This window comes from Drosophila gunungcola (genome assembly GCF_025200985.1).
Source record: "Drosophila gunungcola strain Sukarami chromosome 3L unlocalized genomic scaffold, Dgunungcola_SK_2 000014F, whole genome shotgun sequence".
Classification (NCBI taxonomy): Eukaryota; Metazoa; Arthropoda; class Insecta; order Diptera; family Drosophilidae; genus Drosophila; species Drosophila gunungcola.
The window spans coordinates 1,664,511-1,690,500 of record NW_026453182.1 but is presented as its reverse complement, the minus strand read 5'-3'; the positions used below and the strand labels follow the sequence as shown (position 1 = coordinate 1,690,500).

Below are 25,990 nucleotides of genomic sequence, written 5' to 3'. Positions count from 1 at the left end.
TCCGGCTAATGGCTCGCAAAACGCGCTCGAATCGCTCGCGAATCGCTGGTCGATATCGGCTTTATTTGGCGCTTTTAATGCAAACTATTTCGCATTTGAATCACTGGCATTTTCCAAGTTGATTTGTCGCCTGTGCATGTCAATCACAAACATTTAGGTACCTCGCTTTTTTTGCGTCTGGGCATACATATGTTTGCATTCACAGCTGCGTTTGAAATAATAGTTGTGATTTAAATGCATGGTGTAAAAGAATAATGAATAATTAAAGCCCTTAAAACTATTTCTTAAAATAGTACAAGACATTTACTTGTAATAAATAAATGCATCTTATCGAGAGGCCTTAAAGGAAATTTTAATGGTTTTTTATAGATTTCTCCTACTTATTTTAGTATTGAACTTTATGATTGTCAAAAAAACTTTAATTCAAAAAATGTTTAATATTTTTTATCTTTAGTTTTCATTTTGTATAGCTATGTTAAGAAAAGGAGAAGCATTTTTGGACATATCCTTAAAACAATTTTTGTTTTGGTTACTATAAATCGGTTCATAGCTGTCCGTTTTATTTCGACCAGCTTATAACACGATTTCCAAACGATAATTAGACGGAGACCACGGGGCCAGCTGCCACTTAATCTAATGACAGTTCTCGGGCCCCACCGCAACTCACTTGGGAGCCAACTCCCCGGCTGATCGGCAATTGGCTAAACGACTTCTGGTTTGGCTCAGATAGATAGTTATGTAAAGTGTTTGGTGGCTACCAAAAGAGCCAACTACACCGATAGCTGACACACTTCCGACACTCGAGTACCGCAGGCATAACCATATCCATGTCGTTTCCATCGCGGAGAAATGGAGAATCATGGAAACCGCTCCAATTGTCGCTGGCCAAAACAGAGACTGGCACTCATTCTTCGGCCATAAACTCAATTCGCTTCAATTGCCTGCCATTGAGCAAGTTTTTCCGGGCGCATCGGGACTCATCTCAAAATCGAATCAAATCACATCAAATCAAACCAAACCGATTCGAATAGTATCGCGACGAGTCGTATTAATCAGCCGCGATTGTAAAAGGAAACTTTCTTTCTTGGGCATTTCTTTGCTGGCGTTTTCAAAGGCTTTGACTTGTTTGTGCATTTGACTTAATGGCACTTAGGTGTCGAACATTTTATGATTTTACGATCGATGGTGTAATATGGCGCTGTCTGCTTTGGCTTGCTGTTGATTAATTCCGGCAAATTGGGGAGGACAACAAATGTGGGCTTTGTTTACATAGTGTTATCTCTTGAAGCACCAATCTGAAGTTTGCTATGGAAATTGTAAATGAAATTACGTAGCTTGTACCCTTAGTTAATTTTGTTGAAATCTGTATGTAAGCCAAGCTTATCCTCCATATCTTTAATATTATTTTTGTAAATAGAAAGCCTTACTCCAATACATAAATCCCAAAATCACTTTTCCACTTTCGCAAAAATTCAAATCAAATCTTTTGGCAACACAATATGACAATAATTAGAAATCAATTTACACGTCGGATTTGGATCACCGTCGATCTCTCCCGACTTTTGGAGCATTGTTTGTCTAGCCCGTCCTTTTTGGACTGTCGGATCAGAGTCGGCGGCCGAAATTTACATCCATGTCCATGTCATGTGTCCGAGCAACTTGGCACGTTTATGTTTGCTTATGCGCGAGTATTAAAGTCTTAAGTGAAATCCCATGTCACGTGTCAGAGAGCGGACCGAAAATACAACCCAGCCGAAAACGAAAACCGAAAACTAAAGCTCAAGCCCCCCTCCAAACAGAAATCAATTGAGAATCGCTATGAAATAAATACTTCAGCAAATGCGAATGTTAATAAATATGCTGCGAGAAGTCGGCAAAAAGCATGCAGAGGAAAAAAGTTATTATAAATTTTGTACATAGATTATTTAATATTAATAATAATTTGCTTCCAAATTTACTAATTTTGAAACCCTTTGAGGGCAAGGGATATACAGTTTGTGAAAGAGTAGAATAGGTTTTTAATAAATAACTTTAGGTTTTTAATAACGAAAGTCTGAGAACACTATTTTATTTTATCAGAGTAATGAATACTTTAATTAATTTAAGCCGTTTAAAATCAAAAGTTGGATATTTCCTATATTGTGAACTAGTTAGTTACATTTAATTTGGTTTTAACACGAAGTTAAACAATATAATGATTTAAAATATCATTGTAAAATAACAGCTTCAAAAATTATCACCTTTGAGCTTTTCCATTAATCTAATAAAAGAAAAATGTACAACAAATTATAAAAATTACATTACATATTTTTGAAGAACATAAGGGGTTGAGGGAATATTGTTATATTTTTTTCTCTGTGCAAAGTGTGTAAATTGGTCCGGCTTAGAAAGCAGAAGACACTGGACGGTGGTCGGAGGCCTAAGGCGACGGCTGGCCGCCGAAGTGACCCAGTTTCCCCCCATCTTCATCTCCATCTCCATCTCCAACCCCATCTCCGTTGGGATCTCCAGTTGCAGCTCCAGCCACAGCTGCTCCTCCTGCTGCCAACTGCTACCAAACTTCGTCTGCCGGCAAGCGGTGGAAAAACAAACTGTCAGTTTAACCATTTGACAGTCGCTTTGAGATACACAAGCGCAGATATGAGATACGACTACGGGTTCGAGTATCTGTAGCTACTACTACTGCGGCGACTGCATCCTGCCAGACAAGCTATCTAGCACTGGCGATCTGCTTCAGCCCCCATCTCCGTCTCCATCTCCATCGTCATTCTCATCCCAATCTCCAGCCCCTTGCTCTTCCCAATCCTCAAAAATTGGCTCCCAGCGGCGCCCGACAATTGAAACTTTTGCGCCGTTTTGGCGTATTTAAAGTGACATTTGCTGACAGTCGGTCAACGATGATCCCGATGGAAGTGATTCGAGAGGATCGGCGGAGGTGGAACAAACAGTGATCTACGATACAACCCATGGTTTTAATCCACGTATCGATCAGTTCAGTGGGAAGAGTTATTATCGTTATTGTTAAATCAAATTCATTTAATTAAGAGGAAATTGATGGTTGTAATTGTTTGGTCGATTTTTCGTTAGGAATGGCTGATTTCTCGAAAATTGACGTTTGATTTGAAGGCTGATCAGTTTAGTTAGTGAGCTGCTTTCGGTATTTATCCATTTCTAACACACTTATAAGGTTCAGAAGTAGGCAAATTTAAAATACACTTTTTTAATACTCAGATTAATAAAAACTATGTCTCTCAGGTATGTGTATTAAGAGTTATACTTATATTGAATCCATTTGTGTAAAATCAATATTCCAATATTTTATGCACATATCCCTAAAAGCTTTCTTGAACCACCCAGAATAAATGATTACAACTTGGAACCGTACTTTACATAAAACAAATTGCTTCACACTCTGTTATGACTTGATTAAATGTAGATTAAACCATTTTACGATCAGCTACGCGCTTTAACATAATTTCAAAGCCCAAAAAGGTATTCCGCCTACGTTTTCCACTACATTACGTTGAACGGGAACTCTTTTTTTGGAAAATGTGTCAAAGTGGTGCTGATAACCCAAATGGGCGACAAAAGAGGCGCTTAGAAAGATGAGCGGAAATGGGAGTCGATGAGATATATAACAAAAGTCGCTTCACCGCCACTTACAAAAGAGATTTCTTTCTCTTTTCGATTCTTCAGAGTGGATTTCTTTGACTTTGCTTTTCTTTCCCATTTCCCTCATTTCTTTGATGGGGTCTCTCCAACTCTAGTGGCAGCATAATCAAGAGGCCATTAAAGTAAACACACTAAAGACGACGCCGATTCCCCTGCATTGCCACCTTTATGTGCTGTCAGAGTCATGAAAAATACTATATTTCTACGTGGGTTAGGGTACAAGATAAATAATAATAACCTGCCTATCTAAGGCAAAATGGTTCCATTTTTTCATGACCGGATTTAATGTTTAGGTTTATATATGGTAAAATCATACTTCAAATGAGCAGGGCAATGCATTTTTTAAGCAGAAAATAAGTATCGAGTTCTTTTTTACTATTTTTTTAACTTTCTAGTTTTTAAATTTTTGAGTCAACAAACAAAGGAAAAACTCCAAATCCGTTGACCTAGATACAACTACCTAAATAATGCTCAACTCTGCCTTTATAAATTTTAAGTTCGCATTTTACTACTCAACTCTTGTCGCAAACTTTATCATAAAATTGCTATATTTTATCCCAGAAAATATATTTAAAAAAATTATACAATTGCAGTATTTACGTAGATTGAAAAATATGTTGTATCCATAGGTGATACGAATTGAAAATTTACATTCCTTCAGATACTTTCCACCACTGTTTGCTTGACGGTGGAACTGAGTATGATGCATTTCGCGAAGTATCTTAGAGTACGCACTCACCTGCATATAGCGCGCCAGAGCCGCGTTCCTTTGGGCATGCGATCTGAGCTGCGGCTGCGGGGATCCAAGAGGACTCACAATCGTCGATGTGGATCCACCGATTCCGGTGTCGTAGCCCTGAGCATTGGCGCCATCAACATCTGCGGGAAAAAAAGGTGGAACAAATGCAAAACGATGTTAGTAATCAAGTCAAGAAATGTTTTCACAAACGCACTGGGGAGTAAATGCAAAGCTTAATTGTGGAAATGTGTGAGTGCAAAAAGTCGGGTGAAAAGTGGCACACATGTGTGGCCCTTGAGAAAGACGTTTTTCCAGTCGTATACATTGGGTCAAAGATGATGAATGTGGGTCAAGAAGTCATCGCTGGTTCGTGAATCTTTATTGAACTGGTGGGAAAAGTGTCTTGCTAAAACTACAAAAAATGCAAATTTCTTTGTTAGAGACTCAAGTTAAACAAACGGAAAAAAACCTGTCAAATTGAGATTAAAAAAGAAAGTTTGATAAATATTTTTAATAATTTTTTTTGCAATTAGTAAATAGATTTTAAATTAATATTTTATGAAATTGTATTTTATCCTATATTTTCTACAATCTATTAATAAAACAAAACTTATTTCTTTTGAACAAAGAAAACGTAGGAAACGACTCTTTAACATTTTTCTATAATCTAAAAATTCAATGCACCAAAAACTATTTATTTTTCCTTGATGGGCACTTAACTACAAACTTTATGTTGCAAATTTTTTTAAGTGCAACTTCTTCAAGTCCCCCATAATTATCCTATCTAAATACCGTAACCACAACTGGTTGAGGTAATTTCCATACGATGAACTGTATCACTTAATTAGGTATGCAAATAAAGCAGAGCCCTGATCATAAATAAAGAGCAGCCCAGCAAAGTAGCAGGCCAGATCGTAAATTCTCACAGCCAGAGGCCTCAGAGCAGGTGACACGATCGTGTACGATTGGCAGCTAATAAATCCAGTGGCTGCCAGGGAGTTGGGCCTACGGAATCGTGTCAGCACTTGGCTGAAGACGGACATAACTTTCGGTTTTCATGGGCATGTAACCAGTAGGAGTTGGTGGCTCAAATCCCCATTTCGAGCTCTGTCTCGTGGGCTTCTGATTTTTATGAAGTTAACCGACAATACGAACTCTGCATGCCAAGCAATTTGGATGCCATACGAATATTAATTTACCAGAAACAAAAGGTGAGTATGCCAAGAGTAGGTATCACACGATCAGAAGCCGCATTTCGCAACTCGAACCGCTATTTGAACGACTAAAGAATTCTTGGGGATTTATTTTCATTTTGCCAACCATTGCAAGTGTAAGAGTTCTTTGAAATATATCTTATGGGATTTGATAAGTCAACAATGCAAATCTAATTAAAAGTTTTTTTTGACAATTTATACTGTTTGATATTGATAAAAATTTAATTATAACTTTTGTATCATAACTACTCTTCTATTTAATTCATAGTATTAGAATATTGGTGGAGCGTATAGGTATGTATTTAAGTGATATTCCAATCCTTATAATTTTAAAAATAATTTTGTGTTATTATATTTTTGCAGCTTTTCTCACTCCATTTTAAAGATGTGCCTTCGACCACTTAAATATCCATTTGTTTCAGCATCCCTCTACACAAAAACAAAAAAAAACAAAACAATACAAAACACCGGCCATTATTATGGTCTCAGTGCAATTTCTGTGGCATTTTGCACTCAACATGTAACAAAATATTTCCCAGCCTCATAAGGCATATCCGAGAGATATGCGAAAAAAGCGGCATGAGACACCGAAAACAGCATATCTGCGGATACGGGACTGGACTGGTCTGGACTGGACTGGACTCACCTCTCAGCGAGCTGTTCATGCACATGGGGCACTGGTCGTTGCGGAACATGCAGGAATAGCAGCGCTCGTGGCCACAGGTGTCGATCAGTTTCCGTCTCTTGCCCTTGTCGAAGGATATGCGGCAGGAGGGGCACACGGATCCACTGGCATCGTGTTCCAGGAGACGTCGAATGGACTGGAGATCTGCAAAAGAAGATTGGCGAAGGGGACATTGTGAGTCGAGAGTCGGGAGTCGGGAGTCGGCAAACAGGTTCAAATATATATATATGAGCAAGCACTAAAAACCGAAACAGTTTAAAGCGTTTCGAAATGGTAATGAGGAAATTACGAGAAGCCCTTCAAAGGGGTCCACTGGCAGGTGTTTATTTATTATTCCTGGAATCAGAATTAGTCGGACAGATAAGCTCATAAGCTGCAAGGCTTGGTTGTTCGCTCACGTCTTATATTATTATATGAAAGATAAATTATTATTATTTTAAAAGGGTAATTGGCTAGCCATTTTTATTTTCTTATTCCTCTGGGTAAATTGGGTATAATATAATAATTTGGAAGTATTCAACAATAATTAGAATAATTTATTAAATTACAATATGAAATTTTATATAATCCAATTAATTGAGTCTTTTAAATTCTGATTCATTTGCCCAAATTTATTTTTCCTGATTGAATAAAATATTTATGATTAAAATAAATTAATCCAAACTGAATAAAATTATTTTCTACTAAACAGTTTAAGGCTTTTAGTTGAATTAAGATACTTAGCCATTATCCTAAACAATTTTAGATCTAAGATCTAATTTATCAATTATTTTAATTGGGTAAATATTATTATCTCAAAGACTACTATTCCTATTATTCCAATTCCCTTCTCTGAATTGATTAGATGCCATTTTCCATTTCCACTGCTAACCAGATCAAACAGTCAAAAAAACAGTAACAAATTTAAATCTAAATACACAAATCTCGTTGCACTTGTTTTATGGCCACCGCCACCGTTTGCATAAATTGACTCTGTCAATTAAATCTCGTTTGTGCAACTGTCAATTGTCTTGGACCCAATCTCAGTCGGCAAAAAGAGGTATTCGCCTGTTCAGCTTTTTTATTTAGGATTGTTTATCGTTTGTTTGGCTTTTTAGGCTGCACCTGCTCTCCTCCTTCAGTTTTTTCCCCACAAACTGGCCATTTAAACCAATGCCGTGCGGCAATCAGCGGAATTCTTTTCTCGACTGCACTTGGCTCGTTTTCGTAATTGATTTAATCTACGCCGCCTGCCTGGTTTATTATTTCTATTAGCACTTTGTCTTTCTGTGTCAATATTATGTAAAAATGCCGGCCACCAATCGTCAGCATTTTCATTTGCCTTGCTTTAATTTGCTTTTGTTTACAAATTTTGAGTGAAAAAATTGCTGACAATTGATTGGATTCGGCGGAGTTACGAGGCAATGGGAACAAATTATTTCTTAATACAAAGAACGTACTTTTTTTAAAGGAATCATCGAATAATTATGCAAACTAGAGAATGACATGTATAAAGAGACAAAAGACGCTAAGCGATAAAATGCTATTGTAGCGAATTAACTACCTAAAAAAATGGAATATATAGTATTATTATGTCTGGCTGCAGACTACACCCAAAAAAAATTGTCACAGTAACTCAACTGTTGTTACAATGAATTTAAACCATTGGGAGTGAACAATTTTTCAATAGGATGATAATTATTAAGATAAGTTATATATTTATACCTCGAAGGTATAAAAATTAAACTTGTGTGGCTCTTCGGTTTGGAAATGAAACAAAACATATCATCAAGTATAAAAGGTATCATATAACATATTTCCTTTTTAGTTTACTTTTATTTTGTATTGAATTGGTATTTAATTACTTTTTTACTTATACTTTAGTTTATTTGTTAGACACACTTAATAAAAATAATCCTTTAGTTTTGGGTGTAGCTATAGAAGCAAGTCCCTAAGCTAAAGCTTGTACAATTTAAAGAAATATTTTAGTAATGGCTAGAATAAATACATTTTTTATGAGCATTTATTTCATCCCCTCATCCGTGCAACTAGTGCCTTTAAAGAGTTAAGTTTTTGTTGCTGCCTTCTGATGTTTGCGTTCTGAATTCCCCAATTAGGCGATTAATTTAAGGACGTCAGTTGCAGTTGAAGCAAGCAGCTTGCAACCCCAACATGCATTCTGCCACCCCTGAGACGAAGTTTCCCTCGTTTTTGCGGCATCTGGTGCATTCGCTGCTGTTGCGCCTGCGCACACGACATGCCACCGGCAATTGCTGCCGTATTTGAAATTTTCAGCAATATGCAAATTGTCTTTTGTCTGCGGCCAGACAAATGTCAGACGGGCGCACTTGTTGATGGAACAGTTGGTCATAAGTTGTGCCATGTGCTGCCGACTCTTCGCAAGGGGTCACGCATCGGCATCGGCATGGCCAATTGTTTGCCATCCTTATCCAAAGCTGACTTTGCAGTGAAGTTCAAAGATAAAGCCAGTCCATGTGGGCTGTGAACTGTGTGGTTACCTCCTCCTCCTTTTTTCCAGGGCCTGCTTGCTGATTCCTCTCCACTCCAGAGCTTGGCAGCTGCGACGGCCCACGCGGGAAAAGCAGGAGAACCGGCGAAAATATCAAACTGCGGTTTTTGATTTGCAATATAAGCGAGAAGAACGTTGGCTGCTTTTATACCCAGTAAAAAAGTTGAAAACGGTAAACTCCGACGTGCGGAGTTGTTAAAACAATGAAAAAAATAATTTAGCACATCTTCGATATAACTGCTATAACTTCTACAATAATGTATATTTCTTTATTTGATGAGCGAAATTTTAGCTCAAAAAATTGTTTACTAAACTACGTTATAATAAGTTTTAATGCAAATATATTAATATATTTTTTTAGTTTATATTCCATAATGTAAAGTTTATAAATAGTGAGAAAAATATTTTTGTTGAAAAAAAAAGCTAACTTTTACATTTTGTTTTGTGAGGCTGGTTTTTATAACATAACTTAATGTTATAAAACCAAATATCTTTACTTTTTGCACTTACTAGTATCCTATAGTCGATTATTAAATTGTTTTTTGCCACTCGTTCTTGTTTTTGTCAAGGGGGAATGAATGGCTGTGGATTGGAAATGGAAAGTTGGAGTATAAGTCGAAGCCCAAGAGCCTGTAATCCACTTTGCCAACCGACCGGACGTGGTTCTCGTTGGCGGTTGTCGTTGTCGTAGTCGTTGTTTCCCACTCTTTCAATCCCCCGAACAGGAATCTAAAAGCCTTCCACTCGGGCTGGGTTTCGGCCAGGCGAGGAATCTTGGCTAGCAGAAAACAGACTGGCCGTCTGCTATTTGTACTTATGCAATCGATAAAGTGTTATCTGCAAGTCGGAGTCAAGTCACCTGCTGGACACGATGATTTGTTGGCTGTCCTCCCAGGTTACAATTTTCTGTGTGGGCTGGGAACGACAGCGAAGAGGTTTTGGGGCTATCGATAGTAAAGATCCGTTGAATTTAAATGTTTTTTGGAACCAAAACTCTTTATATCAAGGGAATTATAAACATATGACAATTATTACTAATATATCTGTTCTAAATACATAGTTTAATGTCTAGAAACAAATTGAAATATTATTATTTTGTCTAATGAATGTATTTATAAGTTTTTAAGTACATTTATTTATTTTAAAACATTCATATAGTTATAATACCAATTCCCTTTGTCTTTTATTGACATTGACTATTAACTCTGAAGTTTCTGAAGTAGCTTATGATATTTGAAATATGCATTTAGCCCTTTATTTAAGCTCAAATCAATGACATCCTGTAAGAGAATGTAATCGTTTCCTGCTTGCAACTTCTATGAGGTTGCTAAGTAAGGTTGATCTTATATAGAGTGTGGGTTGCAAAAAGGTACTTAGTTGTGGAAACATTTACATTTTTGTGCATTTATCAAGCTTAGACACGCACCTTGTTCTATGGACCGTGGAAATATAGTTAATTTCATGGGTATTAAACAAATTAATTGCGTGGATGCAGTTTCGCAATTCTTGGCTCGTAAATTATGGCCAAAATGAGAATGATCCGAGTTGCGGTTGATTTATGCGGCCAGTTGTGTAGTTCAATGCACTCTCTTGCTGCAAAATTGAATGCAACAATGGAAAAAAATGAAAAAAAAATAAATTGCTAAATTATGCGAGGCTAGCTACTACAAGGGATCGCCTCCCCATTTAACTATTTTCATTTTTTTCTACGCATGCGCGGCACAATTCTGGGCTGCTGTTAGTTTGCTGTTCATTGGACTTTTGCATTGCAGCTTGCAACGCCAAGTTGCGGTCTGCGCTAAATTGATTTGAATTTTCCGCCGCATTTTCCTCTCTCTCGCTGGTCGCAAATGAATGTAAGTGACTTGCCGGTTTGCCCCCTCAAAGCTTCCAAGTTTTCGCGGTCCATGTGGGCGTTTTATTTCTGCTAAATTGGCAAACCGCGGATCGTTCGGCTATATGTAGGTGTGTGGGCGTTATATCTGCGTGTCTGCATCTGTCTGCGCGCTTAGTGCTGGCACTTGTTTTCCTTTATGTAATTTCTTTGCAAATTATTTTCTTAATACCCGACTCGGGCCTAATTCAATTTGCGGTTTTCTCCTTAACCGAAACGTTCCCAGCGGAATGCGAATGCCCACAGAATGCGCAATGATGATACCCGCAGTTGTGGCGGTTTAGCCGCAAATTCAAATTTGTAAGTACATAAGTAGAAAATTGGTTCTCAGAGGAATGTGGGAATCTAGGAAGGGAATTTGCTAAGTTCATAGCAATCAGATGAAGTAACAATGGCAAAGACTTCCTTTTAAATTGGAGACAAACTTCTCAAGTAAATAATATTACTAATAGTTCATAAAAAAATGTAAAAGGTTTTAAAAAAGGTGTAGCTTGGTTACAACACTGAAACGAATGCTATTGAAACCAATTAGCTTAGCTTTTTTTCCATTCTTTCTGCATCACTTGAATACAACTTCCTTCTCCGAAATGATTGTCGTTTGGCTTATAGTGGGGTCTATACTTCTTATCAATCCTGCGGAGTTTACTTTATTGAGCGTAAGTCTGATAGCACTGCTCTTTAGGTTCTTCTAAAAATTAAAACTTTTAGAATGCAATAACGGAGGATCCTGCGTTTTGGAGAAATGGAGGAACCACACTCATTGGAACCTTGTTTGCATGGAATGGATGGAATTAAAAAGTGGCGAAGTGGACACATGTCCTAAGCCCTGGAAATGCTGCCACACAACGCAGTACGAAAAAATGATTCCATATCCATGAAGCTAACCGTGAAGCCCTAAATCTAATCTTTCACACTGTCTCGAAAACTGGTTTCTAATTTTATGACCCATTACTAAATATATAGTCAAAACAAAAGGGCACGAGCTTCTCTTGTTCTTCTGCGAAAGGGCAATAACCAAAGTAGACATAAAGATGATTCAAAAACCTCGTTTAAAAATTTGCTTAATAGTATTAAACTGGAAATGAAAAAAGAAGCAAAATCAAGAAAACAACTAAAATAAGCGGAAAGAGTAGAAAATAATATTAAAAGCTTACCAACTGATATTCATTTAAAAATTAAATCGCAAAACACTTGAAAGCCGCTATCATTTTCTGAACACAGATTTACAAGCACTGGGTAAAAGTATTTTTATCAATTCGTCGGATTTGCAGGGCAGGTCAGGGTTATTCTAAATGGAGTTTTCTATGTCGATTGGACAGCTCAGGGTTGAATGGAGAAACGTCTGACCCAGCGGGAACGAGGGGGAAGAGAGGGGAAAACACTCCTGCCGAGCTCCCATAGAAAAGTGCGTATTCATTACAATTGATTGACAGACGACTGGACCCAGGCCCAGACCAAATCAATTCATGCCTGAAGTGAGTGCCCAACGGACCATGGACCATTTACCAGTTGCCACCAAAGAAAAAACACCAAGCATCACTGACCACCAGCACAACCACAAAATCGACAGCTTTTTGCAGCCTCAATTAGATTTCAGCAAAAAAACAGAGGTTACACTCAAAGTAAAACCTACACTATTCTACAATAAAACAAGAAAAGAAGTTATTACGCCTTTGCAGCTATTTCAAAAATTAAATATTCTTTAAAACATCTTAATTTCGATTTATACACAATAATTGTAATGTTAGTTAATGATTAAGAAAACAATTAACAGTCGCCAATTAACAATTATGGTCAATATTTTCTGAGTGCTCTGCAAATGAATCTGCAGCGACATGGAACATTTTCTTTGCACTGCGTCTGGGTTTTTTTATTAACAATTTTATCAACATTTTTAGTTAATTGCTTTGACTTTGGGATTTGTTTTGTCTATGTTAATTGCTTTTAAAATAAATTTTATGTTGTGTTTTATATTAGATCGTTTTAAAGGCTTTGTTTTGATAAAACATTTTCAAGTTCACTGCGTGGGTGGAAGGTGTTGTGATATATATTTTTTTATTTTATTATACGATTTCTTGTTATTAGGTTTTTTCGCTTTTTGTTGAGCAAATTCAGCGTGGGTCATGGTTGGCATTGTTATTAATTTGAGAGCAGTATCTGAGTGAATACTGTTTGTCATCGTTGGCTTTTGAATGAGTCAGCTTCCCGGCAAGTCGGAAGTGAATCGAAGCGATCTATAATTATACCAGTATTTCTGTGCACTTATTTGCATTATTCTGGTGAACTTGTGGGCAGGGACCTAAACAATGTACTTTTTTTTAGCTTAGTGGCAGTTTTAGCTTGATGAGTAGCTCAGTATTTTTGAAACCTTCTCTGGGGAAATGGTGACAAACAAAATAAAATAAAGCCAAGAATAATGAGTGCCCCGAAGAGAAAGGCAGAATAAGGAAAACAAAACGGTAGGCAGGTAAGTCAAAAAACAAACAAAAACAAATCAAATTAAGCGCGAAATTTGATGTTTTCCATTCGTTTTTCGTTTCTGGCTGTTGTGCGTTAACTTTTTTACATTTATTTCGAAAGTTCGACCAGCGAAAAGGTAAGCCCAGAAACAAACTGTTAAATGTGTCATAAAGCCGCGCGAGTTGTCCGGTTGTTAAATGAGTCGCAAACAAATCGGCGACCATAAATAACCCAAATGGCCGCTCGAATGGCAAATTTCGTGAGATTCTGCACTTTGATGCGCTGCTCTCTAGCAGTTCGTGAAAACGTGAGTTGGGTTCGTTTGAGAAGAGTTACCTAAGCGTAGCCTGCGGGGAGAAAGACTGGGCCGGAAAAACGAGGCGTTGCCAACTGGCCAACTTAAAACTATGGACCACTGCGCAGAGGGCATTGCTCACTTTTCAGGAAAAACCCATGACACACGGAGAAAATGATTGCTACAAAGGTTTTCAATTTCTCGGTTTGCTTATGTCAATATAACGGATATGTTACCAAAATGAACACATAATTATCATAACCTTTAATATGAGAAGGAAAATAAAATAAGACATGATTATGACTACAAATTCTATTTTTGTCTATAATAAAAACCTTTCTTATTAACCGAAATCAGACTTTATTAACAAGCCATTCAAACTGCAACATAACTATATTTAAGCAAATAAATTTTAAAAAAATTAAAGAATGCTTATCTAGTTAAATACTTTAAAAAATACTTAAGAGCTAAATATGTTAGCTTTTACTGAATCAAAAAAATTGTAATATTTATGAATTTATAAAAAATTTGATTTGCGTTACCAACAGAACTCCCACAAGACTTTACTTTAAGTATTTTCTGTTTAACAGTTTTTTCCACATGTTTCCATCATCCATAAACTTAACTTCTTCCCTCTACTTAAAAATATTTGTTTTCTTTTATCTACCATTTAGCATTGACCCACATTCCTGGAAAGGCAGCAAGACAACAAGTTCAAGCCATAAGTGCCATGTGAATAAGACACCATCTTGAGGTGATCGGCGAGTGAAATGCCACCATTAGTCAAAGCCAAATCAAATGTATAGCCGTAAATTAATATTTATGGCACTTAAAAGCTGTGCGACACATGCAAATTCAAATGTGTGTCAAGCCGGCCGGAAATTTGCCAACACACTCGCGGCAAATACACAGAAATAAAATCACCCAATGCGAATAAATCAAATGGCACTTCCGCTGCAACGTGGGCCGAACGAATTCAAAGAGCTGGATGGAGAGCCCGCCAAACGAATGAAAAGTGACAATTTCATTGTGGAAGACGTCGAGTGTTCGGCCCCCAGACAAGCGCCCAAGTCAATGCCGCGGGATTGGGATTTCGTACTTGTAAACAATTTTGCTCGTTTTTTTTTTTTTGGATTTGTAGTGTGTAGTGTGGAGTGCAATTTTCGGGGGAAGCCCACGCACCAAAAATCGGCCCAGACAGGCTGGCCACCTCGTCTATCGAGTAATTCATTCATTTCCAATACGCCCCAGCTGCATTCGCAGCTGATTCATTCACTCGATCATTCGTTCACGTTCCATTCATAAGACATATTTGACAAACAGTCTTCGAGTCGCGGGTTTGTGGGTCGTCGCAGTCATCGTGGTCGTATCGAGCATAGTAAGTTTAGCCGTGGTCCAGAGATCGCTGTCCATAATTGGCAGCGACCATCGATCAGTCGCCTCGCTAATGCGGGCTTGTAGGCTGCATTTAGCCAGTGATTCGAGTTCCCAAAGATTTAGTGCATCGCCTTCGCTTCGGTCTATATGGCTAGTCGGAGTTGGGCAATTTGTTAGCCTATAATTGGCGGCATTATGCGGGTTCGAGGTGGAAATGAAAAACAGGTGATAAAAGCAAATAAATCTTTGGTTCAATTTTATTGATTTACAAACACATTTCTTGTTCTAGGAAAATGGAAACATCTATAGAAAAACTCTGTTAATTAGAATTATATTGAAAACTCTATTCTAATTAATAGAGTTTTCTTTGTAAATGGATTTTATTTTAATAAACTTTCCATTTAGTAAACAAATATCTGTTTAACTAGTTTTTAAATTTAGTTTCTATTCAAAAACTATTTTAAAACAGTATATAAAGATAAAAAATAAATTATAATATTTTTGAAAAGCAAATCTTAGGCATTTTAAATCTGCTTACAAAAAAAAAGAAATCTGTTATGTCACATTCCGTTCCACTTAATCCATAAACAACTGATATCTATACCTTTAGATCTGTTTTTAAACGCATTTCGTAAAGAAAACCAAAACATTCCGAATGAATGCAAAGCTAAGTCATCGCTTAAAAATTCATTTCAAACGATTCAGATTGACTTTCCATTAACAAAAGACTTCCACACCGAATCGACCTTGGCGCATTAGTCTTATGCATAATCGGTTGGTCCAAAATGCATAATTATGCAGATGAAATATCATCTGCCCAAAAATCTCATCAGTATCTGCCTAACTCGTCGGTCGTCTTTGGTTTTGTATTCCCCCTTTGGGATTAAAAATTAGACTTAAATTAATTAAACGAAAATAAGTGGCTAATTTGGGATTCGAATTTCTTTAGTTGTAAACAAGAAAAACCAAACCAGCCGCCCAAATTAATTACGCATTTTCATCGAAAACGTATTAATTTAGTTGACTTAACTTACAAGTTGTGGCAGAAGAGAAAGAAATCTATGAATAATATTTGTCACTATGGTTCGCTTAACTTTAGATTTTTTGTAGCTCTTTTGTTTGACTATAAATCTGCAGAAATTTGATTTGCTAATGCTATGTTCAAATACAAAATTAAGATGTTATCTTAATAGTTTATAAATGATGATAATGTGCTAAAATTAATTTTGGTTATGCTAAATTCGCGAGAACGTGAGAATAGGGGCAAAATATAGAAACTAAAAATGAAGTTGCAAAGAAATAAATTAATTTCCAAGAAGTAGTTCATTATTCTTGTTTATATAAATTTAAACAATTTTTTCTATTAACATAAAATTAGTGAGCAAACTTTTATTCTTAAAACACAAATATCAACGTAGCAATTTCGCATTAATTTACTGATATTCCTCTATATTATCATGCCTAAGTATGTGGGTATTTGTTTTAAAGTGGCCCTTGGCACAAGTCTTCATTGTTGGTTATATCACCATAATTTGTAAAAACTATATTTCTGTTTTGGTTGTCAAATATTGTTGGCGACATTAGCACATCATTAACAGTTTTTGTTGCTACTTCTTGCAAAGATTTTAGTCTACCATTTCTGGTTTTGGCTACTGATCTAAGATCCTCCTTCTGGCCAACATTGGTCCATTATGCTAATGGGCTAAAAGCGGCTTTGGCGTCCGCAGTTCTTGCAGAAGTCTTAAACAAATTATAAAATATTTCTCTCAACTGGATTGGGCATAAATCTGCATAAATTACCCATCTGGGAATCCTCTATACCCCTCCAGGAATTGACAAGTTTTCAGCATTTGTCTGGCGCGTTACGCGACGCCATCGATGGTAATCTGCCACAAAGACTTCGAAGGCAGCATACCAAATGAGGATGGCCATCACGTGTGGGCGCCACTTGGAGTGGAAGCCACACACTCAACATTAAAATTAGTAACAAGAATAAGAAAATAAAAAAATTTTCGGTTTAACAAACAGCACTTAAGCCAAAATGGCTTGCATTACTTAAAACTTCTTAATTAAAAATAATATATATGTTGATAATTAAATTCAAGAAAAATATTTATTTAAAACGGTTTTTAATATTGTAAAACATTTTTTATTTTCAAATCGATGAAATTTATTATCAATATATACGGTATGTTTATAAATATATTTTACTTATCTTAAGCTTATTTTCTATTCTCTTTTTCGCCAAGTGCAACACCATACAAACCCTATTTGTATCTTTCTCCTTCTTTGGTGTTTGTAATGTGTGTAAGATTTAATTTCCCCTTTCGATCTTTTAACTTTTATTGTGGCGTTTAAGGCACTTTCTCAGCTCCGTTCTGGCGATCATTAATCAATTCTTTCTCTGGGCGGGGCTGGTAAATATTTTGACCAATATTTGTACCAGTTTTATCGTTTTTGTTTCTTCACGGTCGGTTTTTGTTTCTGTAGTTTCTGAATTTTTAATTTGCTGTAAATAGAGCGTGTGATTGGCCCCGCCGTTGGAATTGGTTTCAACTTTTTTTTTTTGTGTTTTTATATCTCAGAATAAAATTTTTAATGCCTTTTGATTGATTGATTTCGCTTTTTATTTTAGATAAATAAAAAAAATCAGCACTGTAAGTATTTCTTTGTGAAATCAAACCCTGAGATAGAATATTCGGTTACACTTTTGTAATTGTTTGATTGACAGCTTGAATTGGCTTCGTTGGCAAAACAGAAATTCATAAAGTCAATAAAGAATTTAAAAATATTTTTAGCTGTCATTGTTCCAAATGAGTCATCAATTGGTGAATGGACGGATGGGTTACAGATCGCAGATCATGAAAGTTAACTCTGAGCTCATGATGACCTTACATCCACACGACCTAATAATTACTTGGCTAACTCGTCTTTAACATTAACCACAAGATTAATGGAGCAACATTGACGACTCGACGAGCACTTGAAATGACACTGAGGAGGCATAACCAAGCCCAACCAGATTAACCTCAGATTATCGACGAGCATGAGCAGCAGTACGCAAAAAGAAGATCTAATAGCTCAACTTACAACCAACATCGAGTAGTTGGACACACAGAGTTACCCAATCGAAGTCTCAGGTGTTTGTTTGTCAATGGATGACAAAACCAGTGTAAAACCTCATGTAAGACCGAGACTTTCCACTCCCCTTAACCACTTGGGCAATTTGCCACGCTCTTTAGACTGTATCAAATTCGAAATAATCCAGCAACAAATTGCCTCCGAAAACGTGATCGAGTTGACATTGAAATGTTGTTTTGTTGGCGAACTGGCATGGAAAACTTAATAGCTGCGCCACACATATCGCCCTATGAAATCAACTATTCTATAATTATCTAAACAAAACTGGACTGTCAAGCGTGTTTATAGTGAAAAGAACGGAACGCTTCAATTGATAATGAAACTACACAATTAAGAGTTCAACTGATTTAACCCCACAAAATTGAAAAGCCTCAACATAAATTTGTGTCTCGCTTCAATTAAATTTGTTTTGGGAAGCAGAGAATCGTTCTTACGAATTCCTATACCAGTACACTTACAAGTTCTAGTTGTTACCACAAGATGACATAAGCCTCGAAAGTATTTGGCACTTATTGTTCTTGACTTTGCTTATAAATCGTTTGACCGAAAGGTTAATAAATCAAACCACAATTCCGACCCACCTTTTAACATGGGCATAAATGCTCCGTTATGATCTGGTCTTGGCTCTCAAGATCGTAGACAAGAAATGGCAATGTTCTCTTATATAATATGCCTATCAAAACTGTAAATCAGTTGTTTAAAAAAAGCACATGACAAGGCTAAATGATAATGTCCAGAAATAGAACTTGAGAACTTCGTAGATAATTTACTATGGAACATTGTAAAGATGTATGTTTGATAGAAATTAGGGTGTGTGCCTTGACTCAATGGATACCTGATTGATGACTGATCGCAGGGCAAAGTTCTATAAATTATAAATTACACACACATTTTTCACTGCTTCTGTGTGTAATTCTTTTGGCATAAAACATTCAATCAATTTCCTCTCTGAACTTTCTATGGAAACGCTTCTCAACGATTGGAACTTTATAATTAGAACCTTGGTAAGAAGCCAGATCGGCTCATCAAAAGTTGGACCCTGGCTCCGCTTAAAGTGTTTACGTTGTCTCTTGGCCATGGCTCTTGAGATTGAAACGTCTCTTAATTGCATGTTAATTGCTCTAACCACCAGAAAAATAGAGGGAAAAACTTGCAGATCGGCAAAAGATACAGATACACATACAGAGAGATTCAGAAGAAGAAGCCACTGGGGATTGTTCTGTTTTCTTTTCGTTTATTTTCACTTCTTTACTGTATGTAGCTTGTGTAAACTGGACTGCAGGTTCGGGCTAAAACAGTTGCACTCATTTGTTGGCCCAGTCGTTGTTCTTGCTGCTCTTGATCTCCCGTTGTGGTTCTTGTGTTCTTTGGGTTCTCCAGATCTCAAGTTTTCCAGTTCTCCAGTTCTTCAGTTCTTTAGTTCCCAAGTGCAAGTAAGGTAAGTGCGGCTGTATGACTGCGTCTCTGCGCCTCTGCGTCTCTGCCTTTTGCCCCAGCCTCTGGCAACGGAGACAAAGACAAGTTTTTCAAGTTTTCCGACGGGGGCACATGAAGTCATTCAAGTGGAAGCAACGAACTGGACGGTAGTCGTGGACAGGCAAAAGGCTTGTGGTTGCTGGTCTCTGGTCTCTTGTCTCTTGTCTTTCCTACTCCGAGCTGTCATTCGCACTTGAAGATCAAGTGATATATGTCTGGATGTCTGGCTGTTCGGCTGTCCGCCTGTCCGGCTGACTGCCTATATGCTCCTTCTACGAGCACGAAGACAAAGTAGAACCACTGGCAGTCGTATATTTACATGGTATCAGGCAAAGTCTATGGGGAGCCAATAAGTTTCGATTAGATAAGAATCGGGTACTTGACGCAGTCTCTCCTACGAGGTGTTGTTGCTGTTGGTGTCGCTGTTCAGTTGGTGTAAGTGAGCAAGTTAGAGACCACTTCACGTCATAAGCATTGGGAAACTGTGAAGTGCTCTAAATGCTAGAGAAAATGACTAACAGTGATCTTAAGTGGTTGAAAACCGGGTCAAATGGTAGAATTAAAATAAAAATTATAGAAATTTGGGGACATTGTGTAAAAAGCTTAAAAAATAATTCAATTATTTGTGCTTGAATATATAATTTTTGGAGTCACTTAACTTAAGCATCAAAATTGTAAATTCTAGAATTAATATACAACTTTTGAAAAACGATTTTGGTACGAATTAAATAAGTTTCGCGTAATCCTCTAGTAAAAATTGTTTTTATTTCAAACATTTAAAAGTAACATTTAAAATTGTAACGCACTTTAAAAAAGTTCTCAATCAAAAATGCGATAAATCTTAAAAAACATTTTAAAAGCTTTTCTTTATAGTTTCTTTAGATAGTTAAGCAAAATATAAATAATGCTCTAAAGTAAGAAAGTCCCCAGCTCAAGGTCTTAACTTAACGACCACTAAACTTTCATACTTCTTAGAACTTTCTATCCCTGCAAACTGACCGCATTGTAACACCTTTAAAGTTTAAAACTTAAAGTGACTTGCGCTGCGATAATGTTTGTATATAACCTGGATTATGGTGTAAATAGTAGGGCCTGCCTCTTTATCGCCCGTCATGGGTTTGTGTATTTTGTGTGGCTTGGTTAGATATAAAAACACCCAACAACGAGCGACAAAAGCGGAGCACTGACCCAATTCAAAATTGAAATGAATATTCCTAAGGTCTGTAAACGGGCCATTGTGCCGGTGTTTTTGTACGGATTCACAGCCAGGTGTTAATTAAATATATTTTGAACCCTCTTGAAGTAAATCTACGATTTCAATGCTCCGATACGAGCCAAATGAAGCGTGCCCAAATAGATTTGCCCTTTAGGGTTTGGCTCGCCATTCGGGAAATGAGTCGACAATTTGAAAGGAAAACTCGGAGCGAGCCCAAACCAGATATCTAACCACACCAGATTGGATCGGTTCGGCTTGGATAGCCCCCACAAAAATTGTGGCTAAATGTAATTGCCAAAAGCATCAACAACTTTTATCACAAAACCTGTCACTTGCGCCGACTATGCCAAATGGCCTCAACATAACTTTTGGACATAATTAAGCCATCAAACCAAAATCTTTGCCATTTGCGTTGACAGTAACTTGTCGCTGTGTCGGACAACAGTGCGCACAGCGAACTCTGCACACAAAACTAATTAATTAAAATAAACTACTCAAAATGTTGTCAACACTCGACAATTTCTGTTTTGGCATTTCGGTTACGACACTTGTGGGATGATGGGTTAGGATGGTTTCAATGGAATTAAGCGATAAAATCAAGCATTACCAAATAATTTGGTTGCTTCATTGGTTAATTTTGAAGAAAAGATAGTTTAAATTGGATCATATCGTCAGGGGTTTTAAGTAGATTCTTAAGAATGTAGCTTATAAAGTTTAAACTTATCAAGATGCATGATTTTGAATATATTTCTGGTGGCATAATTTTATTACATTTAGGTAAAGTCTGAAACGAAGTTAACCAAATGACAATCGGCTCTTAATTACAAATACTAAATGGCGGTTTTATTAGTTAACATCTAAGTGTATAGAAAATTTTATAAATATTTTATTTGTGTTCCTGTTTAGAAGCCTCATTTACCTTTCGATTCCAAGGCTACAAAATAACTTTTTCCCCTAAACTACCAAACAAAGCCGACAGCCATGGAAACCCCTCAACTGACAGAATGAAAACTTAAACAGTCAATAATCATCTCTCAATCATGCAGTATTGTTGGTTGCCCCAAGAGCGACGTGAACCCGTTTTCCGGGAAAAACCGCCAGTGGTCATCTCCAGCAGCAGATTCCAACGAATCCGGGCAAATGCCAGCCAGGCAACCAAACAGGAGCAACTGCATCAGCAGCATCTGCGCAGTGAGGCGGATGAAAGGCTGCGGATCGGAGGCGAGGAGCTCCTACGGAAGTTTGCCGGAAGGAATCTGTGCATCACGCGGGAGGAGGAGTGCGCCCGCGAACTAAAACAGCAGCAGGAGGAGCACCTGGAGGCCAAACGGCTGGCGGAGGAGGAGACCAAGGCCTCGCGCCTGGAGCATCAGAAAACCAAAAGAGAGCGCATCGAGGCTGCCCAGAAACTACTGGAGCAACTGCGTCCTGGTCCGCGGGAACTTCAGTGCGCCCGCTTACAAAGTGAGGTCTTGCGCAGTGTCAACGTTCAGCGACAGGTGCAGGCGGAATTCGCCAAGGCCAGCCAACAAAAGGAGGAGCTGGACAGAAAAATCTTCCAGGAGCAGGTGCTCCGAGGATTCGAGGAGGCCCAGCAGCGCCACAAGGAGCAATGCCAGCAGCTGGGCGAGTACAAAAAGGAGCTTCTGCAGTTGATTGCCGACAGAGAGCGGGATCGCCAGGTGGGTGTAAGAAAATACATATCCATTCATCATGCATCTTTCGAGTATACATATTAGTGGAATGTCATCTGCCAACACGTTTATGATCTTTTCTTCTGGGTCTAGTCAATAAATTTAAATTTACTTACGCCTAAATGCCAATAGGTACAACAGAAATAGCAAATGGGCAATAAAGCTTAACATTTTCTTATTTTTATTAAATGCTATAATTATTTTCTTAAAGCTCATTTATTTTTTGATTTTAATTAAAATAAATATTTTTAACTTTTGCGTTTTGAAATTGTTAATTATTTTTAATGTTACACCCAGAGAAAAATCATGGATAAATCCAAATATTTTCACTTTTTAATAAACATTTCGGTACTGATTTACCCAGGAGGGGTGTTGTGTTTAAATCAAATCATTTTTGTTTTAAAGTATAAAAAAAAGGTAGTTTGAAATTAAAAAAAAAATAATCTATTATACAATTTTCCTATTTGATAAACCAATTAAAAATGCTAATAATTACATTATTATGTTTTTAATTTATTTTAAGTAAATTTATATTTATATTAATTATTAGCCGGCTCGAGGTCAAGATTTTGAAAAGCAATGTTACATTCAAATATTTTATAGTTTAATTTTACTATGGGGTATTTCTCTCGGTATACCTTTTACTATTCGCAATAATACTGATGTACTGATTCTTATAGGATAAATGATTTAAGGTTATTAATTAGATCGAATATATACGATAAAGCGCTTTATTCAGAGGGTACTTTATAACATTGGTTATTTTTTACCTTAAAAAATCGATTTTATAATGATAATATTTAATTTTTAAATCACTTGTATATCCCTTAACATTCCTTTTTAATTAATTCAAACGGTCTATATGATATCAATTTGTAACTTTTTAAAATGAAAACTGTAGACCTTATAGAAAATATACTTCATTTCCCTCATTCTTCAGGCCATCAAAGCCAAGGAACTGGTGGAAGCCCTTCAAGAGCGTGAGCTCAACGAGCGCATGTTGAAGGATCAGCGGGACAAGGAGAAGGAGCAGCAGGCCTCCAAGAAGCGGCAGAAAAAGGAGGGGGCTCTGGCCTCCTTGGTGATGGCCGAGCAGCGCCAGAAGCGCCTCCAAATGCTCGAGGAGGTGGAGCAGGTGCAGTGCGATGTCCACAACCAGGCCAAAGGACAATTGGAGAAGCTCAAAAGGGACAGGGCCAAGGAGCGAGTGGAGCAGCGCATCCGGCGGAATGAGAAACTGGCCAAGGAGCTGGCACCTCGACTGCACTACAGTGCTCGGGAGGATGAGGAGCGCCACAAGCGTCAGTTGGAGGAGATGCGAAAGGTCCACAGTGCCGAGCAGTCCAAGAAGCGGGAGGCCAAGGAGCAGGCCAAGAATGCCCGATTGGCCATACAAAAAGCGGAGGAGGAGCTGGCCCGGAAGATCAGACTGAAAGCGGAGGAGGATCGCCGGGAGGCAGTAAAGCTGCGTCTTCAGAACGATCTCACCAATGTTCAGTTTAAGAAGCAGCAACGACAGGAGCACCTGCAACGCATTACGAAACTCCGTCGAGAACTCGATGACCAGGTGAAGAAACGAATCCAGGAGGAAACTAGACCAGGCACCAATTACAATCGGGAGGCCCAACTGGAGGAGCTGCGCGAAGATGCCTTCTTCTTCGAATACGCCCACCAGCTCATGGACGAGGCAAATGCCAAGGGATGTCCATTGAAGCCATTCATCCGGGCCGTTGGCCAGTACAAAAACGAGAATCGCATTGGAGCGGAAATACGCATTCCTCGCCATATGGTCACCCGATTGCCCATGGGCAGGCGCACTCAAGGAGATAGTCAATCGGAGGACAAGGAAAAAAGTTTGGGAAAACAGGAACCAAATGCCAAGGAGCTAAGCAACGAAGAGCAGCTTCAGAGGCAGAAGATCGAGGAGAACATTAAGAAAATAGAGTCCCTGATACTGCAGGAAGCAAAGGCTAGGAAGGGTTCAAATATTTCCAAATAATTGCTTAAGATTGGAGAAGATCTTCAAGCGATATCATGAAATTAACCACTTTATTGTATATCTTGTTTTTGAAATTGAATTTGCAAATCAAAAATAGCCTAAAGAAACCTCAAAACAAAATGCTTGAAAATAAAACCCCTTAGCTGACATGAATTGTGGTTAACTTTGTAGGCTGTTATTCGAAGGCAAAAGTATTCGAATGCTATCCATTACAACAGTATTGAATTGCAATAAAAGGTGCGATATTCAATTCGCTGGCGATCGATTTCCAATGCCATTACTCACTGTACAGCCAAATTCAGTCATTGGAGTTCAATTTCTTAAAAAGATATTTATACCAAGCTTGTATTGGTTTCAATTGGTAAGAAAACTAATACTTAAAGGGCAGTAGGAGGCTGAGAGAAAGCATTTTTTAGCTGATTATTGCTTAAAATTCAGTTTAGAATACGTAACGTTAGACGGTAGGTAGCTCTACAGAACTCTGAAAATATTTGAAATATAAAATCAAAAGCTCTTTCCTTACTTACTAAATTAATTGTTGTTATTGTGTGACCTAAAACCTTAAAAAAAGAACAAAATGGCAGCGACAAAGAAAAACTCTGGAGTTCTCACTATGAGCATTGAAGTTTTGGGCAAACTTATTCCACCCGCCGAAATGAGGTGGCTGGAGCTGAAGAAACTGGATGAGTTGCAGCTGAAATTCGATCGCGAAGTTACCCAGTTGAGACTGAATCACCTGCTGCACCGCATCACCGACCTGGACGAGCAGCTGGAGCAGGAGCAAATGGGCGAGGAGGAGTACTTATCTATGGATTCCCTTAGGGACAGACTTAACCTGCGGCACCAGCAGTTGGTCGAGAGTCTCGTTCGCATCGGAACCCGACTGGCCAGGACCATGAAGGAGCTGAGGAACCGCGAAAGGTCCGTCTATAAAAACCTTTTAGCCAGGGGATTGATCTAAAGGAGCTCAGGAACCGCGAAAGGTCCGTCTATAGAAACCTTTTAGCCAGGGGATTGATTTAAGGAGGATGTATCGAAAAGTTTGTTGGAGAATCGCAGGAAAACCATCAGCGCTAGTGGATAGTTTTGACATTTATCATCAATTAAAAAAAAAGTAGTGGATTGTTATTTATTTATTGTTCAAACATCAAGAATCTATTTTTCAGCCCTAGGAAGTTTTGTATGGAAATCTACTTGGACTTGAAGAGGGAATTTTATGTCAAATTTCAGGTAATTGTTACAATGGAAATTTACTGCACTGATCATAAAACCGATTTGATTATTGCCACCCAAAAAGGGCATTGAGTAAGCGATTGAATTATCTGTGTTTTGGCTTGTCACTCAAGTGGGTTTTTAGAGGTTCAGTATGAGTTTTTTTCTGGGGTTCTATTTGCCATCTAAGCAAAGGTCTGGCATGAGGAAGCATTTGTAGTGGTGCTGGTGGTTTTGGTGTTTCGTTGGTATCTTTGTGTATTTGCCCGACGCTTAAAAGTTTTTATCTTCTCTGTTTTGGCTGTGCCTGTGATGTCGTCGTGAACTTGTTGATTTTAGATACAAACTCGAGCCGTTGTCGCCGTTGTCCGTGCGCCGTTGTCAGCGTTGTAGTCGTTTTATTTGCG

General features: G+C 37.8%; 4 protein-coding genes across 11 annotated transcripts in view; 3 read left to right on the top strand and 1 right to left on the bottom strand.

The window, feature by feature from the left end:
- The window catches only part of LOC128260166 (protein TANC2), a 62,037-nt gene that overhangs the window by 17,643 nt on the left and 18,404 nt on the right, over window positions 1-25,990 (bottom strand). For all 8 annotated transcript variants that reach the window (XM_052992960.1, XM_052992953.1, XM_052992954.1 and 5 more), the window contains 2 exons: window positions 6,272-6,454; window positions 4,412-4,551 (listed from right to left, as the gene is read on the bottom strand). In XM_052992960.1, coding sequence (XP_052848920.1) covers window positions 4,412-4,551; window positions 6,272-6,454 — 323 coding nt within the window. The remainder of the gene's footprint in view (window positions 1-4,411; window positions 4,552-6,271; window positions 6,455-25,990) is intronic.
- Window positions 11,301-11,692, top strand: LOC128260193 (uncharacterized). The gene is made up of 2 exons (XM_052992996.1): window positions 11,301-11,367; window positions 11,422-11,692. The coding sequence occupies exons 1-2, from the start codon at window positions 11,301-11,303 to the stop codon at window positions 11,589-11,591; spliced, it is 237 nt and encodes a 78-aa protein (XP_052848956.1). The 3' UTR covers window positions 11,592-11,692.
- LOC128260172 (trichohyalin) lies at window positions 21,692-24,816 on the top strand. Its single transcript, XM_052992973.1, has 2 exons — window positions 21,692-22,360; window positions 23,313-24,816. The coding sequence occupies exons 1-2, from the start codon at window positions 21,719-21,721 to the stop codon at window positions 24,369-24,371; spliced, it is 1,701 nt and encodes a 566-aa protein (XP_052848933.1). The 5' UTR covers window positions 21,692-21,718; the 3' UTR covers window positions 24,372-24,816.
- Window positions 24,822-25,441, top strand: LOC128260191 (uncharacterized). Its single transcript, XM_052992993.1, has one exon. The coding sequence runs from the start codon at window positions 24,949-24,951 to the stop codon at window positions 25,330-25,332; it is 384 nt and encodes a 127-aa protein (XP_052848953.1). The 5' UTR covers window positions 24,822-24,948; the 3' UTR covers window positions 25,333-25,441.